A 12,500-nucleotide genomic window follows, 5' to 3' on the forward strand; every position below is an offset into this window, starting at 1 on the left:
AAAGCCTGGCCCGCGGTCTGTGTTGTGCTGGGCATGTGTTCAAGCTCGGTGTGTGTGTGTGTCTTTGTGTCTGTGTCTGTGTGTGTGTGTGTGTGTGTGTGTGTGTGTGTGTGCGTGTGTGTGTGTCTCTGTGTCTGTGTGTGTGGTGTGTTGTGTGTCTGTGTGTGTGTCTGTGTGTGTGTGTGTTCTGTGTGTGTGTGTCTGTGTGTGTGTCTGTATGTGTGTGTGTCTGTGTGCGTGTCTCTGTGTCTGTGTGTGTAGTGTGTGCGTGTCTGTCTGTGTGTGTGGGTGTGTGTGTGTGTCTGTGTGTGTGTCTGTATGCGTGTGTGTGTGTGCGTGTCTGTGTGCGTGTCTCTGTGTCTGTGTGTGTGTGTGTGTGTCGTGTCTGTGTGCGTGTCTCTGTGTCTGTGTGTGAGTGTGTGTGCGTGTCTGTCTGTGTGTGTGTTCATGTGTGTGTGTGTCTCTGTGTGTGTGTGTGTCTCTGTGTGTGTGTCTCTGTCTGTGTGTGTGTGTGTGTGTGTTCGATCTGAGCGAGCACCGTCACAGCTTCAGAATAAAGATTTTCCTTTCGACCAATCAGAGCTCTCCCCTTGGAGGGAAGGTATGTAGGGCTGCAACTAGCGACGGTGGCTCTGCTAAATAGTTGACACAATCCAGTACCGTGAGCTATTTAAATGAGCTGATTCATGGTTAAAACTCATTGGCTCTTACCAGTGGTCACCAGTTGGTCCACAGCAATCCCACCAATCAGTCCCAAAACCTCCCAGTTAGAGAGGAGATGACCTAAACATATTCTTTATAAAACCTCTCTAACTGGGAGGTTTTATAAAGAATATGTTTAGATAATTTCCTCTCTAACTGGGAGGTTTTATAAAGAATATGTTAGATAATTTCCTCTCTAACTGGGAGGTTTTATAAAGAATATGTTAGATCATTTCCTCTCTAACTGGGAGGTTTTATAAAGAATATGTTAGATCATTTCCTCTCTAACTGGGAGGTTTTATAAAGAATATGTTAGATAATTTCCTCTCTCCTAACTGGGAGGTTTTATAAAGAATATGTTAGATCATTTCCTCTCTCTAACTGGGAGGTTTTATAAAGAATATGTTTAGGTCATTTCCTCTCTCAACGGGAGGTTTTATAAAGAATATGTTAGATCATTTCCTCTCTAACTGGGAGGTTTTATAAAGAATATGTTTAGGACATTTCCTCTCTAACTGGGAGGTTTTTATAAAGAATATGTTAAGATCATTTCCTCTCTAACTGGGAGGTTTTATAAAGAATATGTTAGATCATTTCCTCTCTAACTGGGAGGTTTTATAAAGAGTATGTTAGATCATTTCCTCTCTAACTGGGAGGTTTTATAAAGAATATGTTTAAGATCATTTCCTCTCTATCTGGGAGGTTTTATAAAGAATATGTTTAGGACATTTACTCTCTAACTGGGAGGTTTATAAAGAATATGTTAGATAATTTCCTCTCTAACTGGGGGGTTATATAAAGAATATGTTTAGATCATGTCCTCTCTAACTGGGAGGTTTTATAAAGAATATGTTAGATCATTTCCTCTCTAACTGGGAGGTTTTATAAAGAATATGTTAGATCATTTCCTCTCTAACTGGGAGGTTTTATAAAGAATATGTTTAGGACATTTCCTCTCTAACTGGGAGGTTTTATAAAGAATATGTTAGATCATTTCCTCTCTAACTGGGAGGTTTTATAAAGAATATGTTAGATCATTTCCTCTCTCTAACTGGAGGGTTTTATAAAGAATATGTTAAGATCATTTCCTCTCTAACTGGGAGGTTTTATAAAAGAATATGTTAGATCATTTCCTCTCTAACTGGGAGGTTTTATAAAGAATATGTTAGATCATTTCCTCTCTAACTGGGAGGTTTTATAAAGAATATGTTAGATCATTTCCTCTCTAACTGGGAGGTTTTATAAAAGATTATGTTTAGGACATTTACTCTCTAACTGGGAGGTTTTTATAAAGAATATGTTAGATAATTTCCTCTCTAACTGGGAGGTTTTATAAAGAATATGTTTAGGACATTTCCTCTCTAACTGGGAGGTTTTATAAAGAATATGTTAGATCATTTCCTCTCTAACTGGGAGGTTTTATAAAGAATATGTTTAGGACATTTCCTCTCTAACTGGGAGGTTTTATAAAGAATATGTTTAGGACATTTACTCTCTAACTGGGAGGTTTTATAAAGAATATGTTAGATCATTTCCTCTCTAACTGGGAGGTTTTATAAAGAATATGTTTAGATAATTTCCTCTCTAACTGGGAGGTTTTATAAAGAATATGTTTAGGACATTTACTCTCTAACTGGGAGGTTTTATAAAGAATATGTTAGATCATTTCCTCTCTAACTGGGAGGTTTTATAAAGAATATGTTTAGGACATTTCCTCTCTAACTGGGAGGTTTTATAAAGAATATGTTTAGATCATTTCCTCTCTAACTGGGAGGTTTTATAAAGAATATGTTTAGGACATTTACTCTCTAAAACTGGGAGGTTTTATAAAGAATATGTTAGATAATTTTCTCTCTCTAACTGGGAGGTTATATAAAGAATATGTTAAGATCATTTCCTCTCTAACTGGGAGGTTTTATAAAGAGAAATATGTTAAGATCATTTCCTCTCTTAACTGGGAGGTTTTATAAAGAATATGTTTAGGACATTTACTCTCTAACTGGGAGGTTTTATAAAGAATATGTTAGATAATTTCCTCTCTAACTGGGAGGTTATATAAAAGAATATGTTAGATCATTTCCTCTCTAACTGGAGGTTTTATAAAGAATATGTTAGATCATTTCCTCTCTAACTGGGAGGTTTTATAAAGAATATGTTAGATCATTTCCTCTCTAACTGGGAGGTTTTATAAAGAATATGTTAGATCATTTCCTCTCTAACTGGGAGGTTTTATAAAGAATATGTTAGATCATTTCCTCTCTAACTGGGAGGTTTTATAAAGAATATGTTAGATCATTTCCTCTCTCTAACTGGGAGGTTTTATAAAGAATATGTTAAGATCATTTCCTCTCTCTAACTGGGAGGTTTTATAAAGAAGATATGTTTAGGACATTTCCTCTCTAACTGGGAGGTTTTATAAAGAATATGTTTAGATCATTTCCTCTCTAACTGGGAGGTTTTATAAAGAATATGTTTAGGACATTTACTCTCTAACTGGGAGGTTTTATAAAGAATATGTTAGATAATTTCCTCTCTAACTGGGAGGTTATATAAAGAATATGTTTAGATCATGTCCTCTCTAACTGGGAGGTTTTATAAAGAATATGTTAGATCATTTCCTCTCTAACTGGGAGGTTTTATAAAGAATATGTTAGATCATTTCCTCTCTAACTGGGAGGTTTTATAAAAGAATATGTTTAGGACATTTCCTCTCTAACTGGGAGGTTTTATAAAGAATATGTTAAGATCATTTCCTCTCTAACTGGGAGGTTTTATAAAAGAATATGTTAGATCATTTCCTCTCTAACTGGGAGGTTTTATAAAGAATATGTTAGATCATTTCCTCTCTAACTGGGAGGTTTTATAAAGAGAATATGTTTAGGTCATTTCCTCTCTTAACTGGGAGGTTTTATAAAGAATATGTTTAGGTCATTTCCTCTCTAACTGGGAGGTTTTATAAAGAATATGTTTAGGACATTTCCTCTCTAACTGGGAGGTTTTATAAAAGAATATGTTAGATCATTTCCTCTCTCTAACTGGGAGGTTTTATAAAAATATATTTAGGTTATCTCCTCTCTAACTGGGAGGTTTTATAAAGAATATGTTAGATCATTTCCTCTCTAACTGGGAGGTTTTATAAAGAATATGTTAGATCATTTCCTCTCTAACTGGGAAGTTTTATAAAGAATATGTTTAGATCATTTCCTCTCTAACTGGGAGGTTTTATAAAGAATATGTTAGATCATTTCCTCTCTAACTGGGAGGTTTTATAAAGAATATGTTAGATCATTTCCTCTCTAACTGGGAGGTTTTATAAAGAATATGTTTAGGTCATCTCCTCTCTAACTCTCTAACATATTCTTTATAAAACCTCCCAGTTAGAGATGAAATGTCCTTAACATAACATGCCTTTTTGCAACATCCACATCTTCTACGCTTGATATTTTCAGCGCGTAGCTCGCTAGCTCGTAGCTTGTTGTTGTTTCCCGAAGTGAACTGAGTTTGAGAACGACAACACACACACAGAGAGCGCACATCCTGGCGATGTGCGTCCATCGCACCAGACCGATGGACGCACGGTGGGGTTGTTTGGGACTCGTCAGGTGCAGCAGATTATCCTCCAACAAAGATGTTTATATGTCGTTTAGACACAAATACATATTAATAAATGACACGTTGATGTTTGAAAGTCTCTAGTTTTGACATAAATGCAGATATATATAAATGTAATTTAAAAAAATAAATCCAGAAGGAAATATTCTGGAGCCTATTCTGCCGTCAATACTGCCAACGTTGTCTTTACTGTAATCAGAATCAGAATATATTTGTTTATGGGAAACATCCATGTATCCCACAGTGTGCACGGTGGCGCAACAGTAGTTAGTAACGGTAGCAGTGGTAGCAGCGCAGCAGCGGTAGTAGTAGCAGCAGCAGCGGCAGTAGTAGCAGTAGTGGTAGTAGCAGCGGTAGCAGCAGCAGCAGTGGTAGCGTAGTAGCAGTGGTAGTGGTAGCAGCGGCGGTAGCGCAGCAGCGGTAGCAGTAGCACGCGGCGTAGCAGCGACAGCAGCAGCGGCAGCAGTGGTAGTTAGTGGCGCAGCAGCGGCAGCGGCAGTGGTAGCGGTAGTAGTAGTGCCAGCGGTGGCAGCGGCGGCGGTAGTAGCAGTAGTGGTAGTAGTAGTAGTAGCGGTAGTAGTAGTAGCAGCGGTAGTAGCAGTAGTAGCGGTAGCGGTAGCAGCAGCGGCAGTAGTAGCAGTAGTAGTAGTAGCAGCAGCGGCAGCAGCAGCAGTGGTAGCGGTAGTGAGTAGTAGCAGCGAGCAGCAGTGGTAGCAGCAGCAGCAGCGAGCAGCGGTAGCAGCAGCAGTGAGTAGCAGTAGCGAGTAGCAGTAGTAGCAGTGGTAGTGAGTAGCAGCAGCGGCAGTAGTAGCAGTAGCAGCAGCAGCAGCGGCAGCAGTAGCAGTAGTAGCAGTAGTAGTAGTAGCAGCGGCAGCAGTGAGTAGCAGCGGCAGCGAGTAGCAGCAGCAGCAGCAGCAGCAGCAGGTAGTAGTGGCAGCAGCAGTAGTGGTAGCAGCAGTAGCAGTAGTAGCAGCAGCAGTAGTAGCAGTAGTAGCAGCGGCAAGTAGGTAGCGGTAGCAGTAGCAGCAGCAGTAGTAGTAGCAGTGTGGCAGCGGTAGTAGTAGCAGCGCAAAGCGATGGCAGTAGCAGCAGCAGTAGTAGTAGCAGCGGCAGCAGCAGTAGTAGTAGCGGCAGCGGCAGCAGTGAGTAGTAGCAGCGGTAGCAGCAGCAGCGGTAGCAGCAGCAGCAGTAGCAGCAGCAGCAGCAGCAGTAGCAGCAGTAGACGCAGCAGCAGTAGCAGTAGTAGCAGCAGCAGCAGCAGTAGCAGCGGTAGCAGCAGTAGCAGCAGCAGTAGCAAGTAGCAGCAGCAGCAGTAGCAGCAGTAGTAGCAGCAGGGCAGCAGCAGCAGCGGCAGCGAGTAGCAGTGAGTAGCAGCAGCAGCAGTGTAGCAGCAGTAGCAGCAGTAGTAGCAGTAGCAGTAGTAGTAGCAGTAGCAGTAGCAGCAGTAGCAGTAGTAGCAGCAGAAACGTTTCTGGTGTGCAAAGACATAGAAAACGCCACGTAGCCACCACGCAACTGACACGCCACGCAGGCAGTGTGCAGGAGGCCTAATAAGACACACAGTGGTGTTGTTTGAGACTCGTCATGTGTTGAAATGTGTGTGCATGTCATGGTGGTATGTTGTTCTCTATTGTAAAATGCATTTTAAAACTGTAATCCTTCTAAAAAAATCCCCTTTTTTTTTTAGCAGTGGGGGGCAGGTCCGAACTTTTTTCTCTGAAAGTTTAGCGCAATAGTTCCAGTTCTCATGTTTCCTAACTACGCTGCTCCATATACATATATTCTCCCCGAGCGTGATGCTGTCATCACTCACATGTTTACTTCTTCTCCAGCTCACTGGCTGTTGTTCACTCTTCTATATTTAGAGCTTGGTATCCGAAGCTGCATCCCTCGCTCTCCCTCACTCTCCTCCTGATCATCGTTTCACAGTCTTTTCAGAAAAGTGTTGATGTAACAGTGTGGTACATTTAAAAAAAAAAAATAGCTTTATTGACAGCACCATGTGGCGACGGAGCTACCTGCAGACCCAGAGGTGTGACCCAGACATCGTCACCTATATACGTCAGGATACGTGTGATCAGAAACTTAAAATATAACAAGTGTTTGACGCCGTTCTGCCCTTCTGACCCCCCAGGCCGATAATCATGATGTCGGAGAATTTGGAGCCGAGCGATGATGTCAGCCTCCTGCACCCCCACGAGTTGGAGCACCCGAGGGAGGAGGACGGACACTGCCCCCTGCCCTTCAGGTGAGAAACTGCACTTTAGCTACGGTCAGACTAGTCTCGCATGTTATATAGACCTTAGTGGTCCCCTAATACTGTATCTGAAGTCTCTTTTATATAGGCCTTAGTGGTCCCCTAATACTGTATCTGAAGTCTCTTTTATATAGGCCTTAGTGGTCCCCTAATACTGTATCTGAAGTCTCTTTTATATAGGCCTTAGTGGTCCCCTAATACTGTATCTGAAGTCTCTTTTATATAGGCCTTAGTGGTCCCCTAATACTGTATCTGAAGTCTCTTTTATATAGACCTTAGTGGTCCCCTAATACTGTATCTGAAGTCTCTTTTATATAGGCCTTAGTGGTCCCCTAATACTGTATCTGAAGTCTCTTTTATATCGGCCTTAGTGGTCCCCTAATGCTGTATCTGAAGTCTCTTTTATATAGGCCTTAGTGGTCCCCTAATACTGTATCTGAAGCCTCTTTTATATAGACCTTAGTGGTCCCCTAATACTGTATCTGAAGCCTCTTTTATATAGACCTTAGTGGTCCCCTAATACTGTATCTGAAGTCTCTTTTATATAGACCTTAGTGGTCCCCTAATACTGTATCTGAAGTCTCTTTTATATAGACCTTAGTGGTCCCCTAATACTGTATCTGAAGTCTCTTTTATATAGGCCTTAGTGGTCCCCTAATACTGTATCTGAAGTCTCTTTTATATAGACCTTAGTGGTCCCCTAATACTGTATCTGAAGTCTCTTTTATATAGACCTTAGTGGTCCCCTAATACTGTATCTGAAGTCTCTTTTATATAGGCCTTAGTGGTCCCCTAATACTGTATCTGAAGTCTCTTTTATATAGACCTTAGTGGTCCCCTAATACTGTATCTGAAGTCTCTTTTATATAGGCCTTAGTGGTCCCCTAATACTGTATCTGAAGTCTCTTTTATATAGGCCTTAGTGGTCCCCTAATACTGTATCTGAAGTCTCTTTTATATAGACCTTAGTGGTCCCCTAATGCTGTATCTGAAGTCTCTTTTATATAGACCTTAGTGGTCCCCTAATACTGTATATGAAGCCTCTTTTATATAGACCTTAGTGGTCCCCTAATACTGTATATGAAGCCTCTTTTATATAGACCTTAGTGGTCCCCTAATGCTGTATCTGAAGCCTCTTTTATATAATAATAATAATAATAATAATAAATTGAATTTATATAGCGCTTTTCATGGACTCAAAGTCGCTTATAGACCTTAGTGGTCCCCTAATACTGTATCTGAAGTCTCTTTTATATAGACCTTAGTGGTCCCCTAATACTGTATCTGATGTCTCTTTTATATAGACCTTAGTGGTCCTCTAATACTGTATCTGAAGTCTCTTTTATATAGGCCTTAGTGGTCCCCTAATGCTGTATCTGAAGCCTCTTTTATATAGACCTTAGTGGTCCCCTAATACTGTATCTGAAGTCTCTTTTATATAGGCCTTAGTGGTCCCCTAATGCTGTATCTGAAGTCTCTTTTATATAGGCCTTAGTGGTCCCCTAATACTGTATCTGAAGTCTCTTTTATATAGACCTTAGTGGTCCCCTAATACTGTATCTGAAGTCTCTTTTATATAGACCTTAGTGGTCCCCTAATACTGTATCTGAAGTCTCTTTTATATAGACCTTAGTGGTCCTCTAATACTGTATCTGAAGTCTCTTTTATATAGACCTTAGTGGTCACTGCCCCCTGCCCGTCAGGTGAGAAACTGTACTTTAGCTATGGTCGGACTAGTCTTGCATGTTCAGACCCTCCTCCGCGGCGCCGCGGAGGAAGGTCTGGCTAGTCCACACAGGCATTCCTGGATGGGAGAACAACGTGCTCTGGTTTATCGGCATTTCTTTAAACCTCCTGTTGTCTTCGGGTCAAATTTGACCCGTTTATCAGTCCCTCCAGAAAAACGTGATTACGCCATCGCATAATTCAACACATAATCAGCCAAAGTCCTCATATTTATGCAGGGGGGGGGGGGCGAATTTTTTCAAGTACGGCGCACTTTCGCTGCATAAATTGATGATTTTCGCGCAAAATATGCGGGGCTTGCATGATTTCATAACCCCCGCATTTTCGTTGCAAAAAAGTCCCGTAATATATCTCAGCAGAAAGTTGAAAAATGTTGCGTTTACTTCACACAAGAGCAGCCGTTTTCCCCTGTTGCCATGGGAACGTTACGAAGTGATGTAATTATGCGACGTGAACGTCATCGAAAAGCAGCGTGTTTTTTCCTCAAACTGTAATTTTTGCAAGTTCCCGCAATTTCATCGCATAAAATTGCATAAATATCATACATAGCATATTCCATCGGCATTTTTTAAGAAAACGTGCCGCATAATCAAGGATTTTTGTCCACAACAATCAAAAAAAAAACTCATTTCACATCACATTTTTTCTGGAAGGACTGATTTACAAAAACTTTCTATATCAGAATAAAAGAACGTTGAAAAAAGTGACAAATGTTTGAAAAAGCTACAAAATCGCATCATTTTTTTTGACAAAGTGGCAAAAAAAACATCAAAAACATTGCCGAAGGTGACAAAAACTTGCTAAAAAATTGTGACAAAATTATTTGAATAAAATCTACAAAAACGTTGAGAAAAGTGTAGAAAAAGAACAACAAAATGTTGAAATTTCGACCCAGAAAAACACAAAGTTGCAGGTCGACAGGAAGACAACACGAGGGTTAAACCAATCATCGTCGTGGGCGGGGCTAAGCTCCGCTAAATAGTCTCTGGAAGGAACTTGTTTTGGTGGAACATTCAACGTTGAAAAGTAGTTTTAGTCGTGCAACAGAAAACTCAGATTGGACAGATAGTCTAGCTAGCTGTCTGGATTGACCCTGCAGAGATCTGAGGAGCAGTTAGACAGACAGACAGACAGACAGACAGACAGACAGACAGACAGATAGACAGATAGTCTAGCTAGCTGTCTGGATTTACCCTGCAGAGATCTGAGGAGCAGTTAGACAGACAGACAGACAGATAGTCTAGCTAGCTGTCTGGATTTACCCTGCAGAGATCTGAGGAGCAGTTAGACAGACAGACAGACAGACAGACAGACAGACAGACAGACAGACAGATAGTCTAGCTAGCTGTCTGGATTTACCCTGCAGAGATCTGAGGAGCAGTTAGACAGACAGACAGGCAGATAGTCTAGCTAGCTGTCTGGATTTACCCTGCAGAGATCTGAGGAGCAGTTAGACAGACAGACAGACAGACAGACAGACAGACAGACAGACAGACAGTCTAGCTAGTTGTCTGGATTTCCCCTGCAGCGATCTGAGGAGCAGTTAACAATAGTCCTCACAAATCCACCGGAGGTTAGAACCCCGACACAGAGACAGAGGAAGGGGACGGACACCTGGCTGAAAAGAAGGACATGCTGTGTGGACTAGCTGGAGGGTCTGGCAAAGCGAGACTAGGTGGTCCCAGCTGTCTTTATCACACATGTTTGATATGATTCTATTATGTGGAAGGCACGAGCTGATTTGTCAGAGTTTTAGAAGCAATGTGCGCCTAAGTACCACCGTAAAACCCGGGTGCTAATACGGCACCGGTGCCTTAACGACCGGTATCTACCGGCCTGAAGAGCAACGCGGATTTCGGTGCCTCATTTCAGGGCTACTGAAATGCCAGCGCTGCTCTCTGATGCTCCTAAACGGACGGTAGAGGCAACCTAAACATCGCTGCATGTGACGCTAGTTAACATAATACACTTGGCAGCAGGTAACGTTAGCCTAGCGTTATCTAGCAGCTGGATTAAACCAAGGGGGGGTAAGCGTCGCTTCAGAACTCGCACCTCCTGTGGCGCCATTCTGATGCTACCAAGCCATCACCTCCCGTTAGCATCCCATTGACTCCCATTCATTCTGACGTCACTTTGACAGAGAATAACTTTACATCTGAAGCGTTTAAAGACTCTATTTGTCCGTTGTTTATTTCTAAAGAAACACGACAATGTATAAAAGGCTCCATTACCTTGTAGCTCCGCGTTATGGCTCCGTAGCAGCCGGCTTTTATAACAATAGGCTAACGATTGGGTCATAACCACGAGACTTACTGTCACACAGTAGAGGAATTACCGTATAGTACAGGAGAAGCTCACAGGCAGTTTGGACTTCCATTATCTGTTTAGGTTTAATGACTAATGTTAACTAGCATGTTAGTGATCAGTAATTAGCCTGTGCCTATGTTATCTCCTTACATATACCTACGCTCTCCGTCTCTGTAAGATTGGGAATGATTGAGATTTCTCTCGGCACAGCTACCAGAAGACTTCACACTTTCAGACAGGTTGCTCACGTCACATCTACGTCTTCAAGCTCAGTTGGAGGCTGCGCAGTAACGCTCAGCCAGCACCGGGAAAGAGACTTCTGACATCCTTCACTGGTCTCGTACAGAGACTCGGGGTCTGCTGGACCATTCTTATATATATATATATACTGTCTATGGATTAAACGGTTAAAATGCTGACAGCTAAACGGTGTGACTGTATTTCACCGGAGAGGATTCAAACACCGGGACGTTCACTTGAAACTCGCCTCGCATATATACATAATTTTAGGCATCGGCACCGTTTTAAAAGTATCGTTGTAGCCCCGGTATCGGAAAAAAAAACAAACGATACCTAACCCTAATGTTTATTCATAAATGATATCCTCGGAGAGCGTAAGTCACACTCTATTTAAAAATGTTAATATCATGTCTGTGAGTCCAGTTGTGACAGAGTAATGACTCGGAGAGGGATTGCCATTTCGGATGCAAATTGAGTAGTTTAATCTCCTCCATGATGTGTGTGTCTGCTGACCTCCATGCTCCAATAACTTGCAACCTGCATGCACCTGTCTCTCTCTCTCTCTCTCTCTCTCTCTCTCTCTCTCTCTCTCTCTCTCTCTCTCTCTCTCTCCTCACCTTTCACCTGGACCATCGACAGCTGATTTGCATACCTTTGAAGTTAGGCTATAATACAAACTATGTTTTATTATTGGATTCATTCAGGGAAGTTGGGGGAAAAAAATCCATTCATATCGTAATTGGTTTTGGGACGATATTTAAAATACATTCTTTTCCCTATCCCTATTTATTTATTTTCTTTGACCAATGATTGACCTAAATATGATCTGTTTATACGGTACCTATACGACTACATCATATCTGTTGCCAGGGAAACAGAGCTAGAGCAGGAGAAGCAGAAGATCCACGTTCTGTTCTTCTCTTAAAGTGCCCATATTATGAAAAAAAAAACACATTTTCTGGTGATTTGGGGAGTTATTTTGTGTCTCTGGTGCTTCCACACACATACACACTTTAAATAAATCCATCCATGGTGTTCTGAGTGAGATCTGGTTTCTGAATGTGTCCTGCCTTCAGTCTCCTGGTGAGCTGGTCAAAATCAGCACGGCTTTCTACATCACTAGCCGAAACGAGCTGGCTAAGCGCAACCGTTAGCATGCTAGCGCTAGCATGCTACCTCGTTCTCAATAACAAAGCACTGCTACAACACACACTAGTTCACCATAATCTCCAGAAGAACTACTTCCATGTGCTCCCTGGTTTAGAAGAAGTCTCCCAGCTGATCCTGCCTTGGAACTGACTGAAGTTGGAGAAACAGCCTTTCTTTTACTGTCTATGGAGCTAGCTGACATGAGCTACGATCTGAGCTACTGAGCATCTGCGAGTGCAATCAAAGATAGTACAGAAGAAGAAGAAGAGAGGTCTCACTCTGTAGCTAAAACAGAGACCTGAACACAGGGTGAAAAGAGGAGCTGCAGCAATGTGCAGTACAACTAAAATATGGTGTTTTTTGATAATTAAACCGTAACAAATGCATTAAAACGTGTCTACTCTCCTGGGTGAGAGTCCTGTGTTTGACCCCCCACCCCCACCGACCAACCTCCCTACGCAGATTTTCGCCCTTTCATACTACTCGC

At 41.7% G+C, this 12,500-nt stretch overlaps 1 protein-coding gene across 1 annotated transcript in view; it reads left to right on the top strand.

The window, feature by feature from the left end:
- Positions 1 to 5,942: 5,942 nt before the first annotated feature.
- Positions 5,943 to 12,500, top strand: part of LOC120566338 (GRAM domain-containing protein 2A-like) — a gene marked incomplete at its 3' end in the record, with an annotated part of 15,719 nt that continues 9,161 nt past the window's right edge. The window contains 2 exon segments of the mRNA XM_039812718.1: positions 5,943 to 6,346; positions 6,449 to 6,562. Coding sequence (XP_039668652.1) covers positions 6,315 to 6,346; positions 6,449 to 6,562 — 146 coding nt within the window.

Source organism: Perca fluviatilis, chromosome 10, assembly GCF_010015445.1.
Source record: "Perca fluviatilis chromosome 10, GENO_Pfluv_1.0, whole genome shotgun sequence".
In the NCBI taxonomy this organism is placed as follows: Eukaryota; Metazoa; Chordata; class Actinopteri; order Perciformes; family Percidae; genus Perca; species Perca fluviatilis.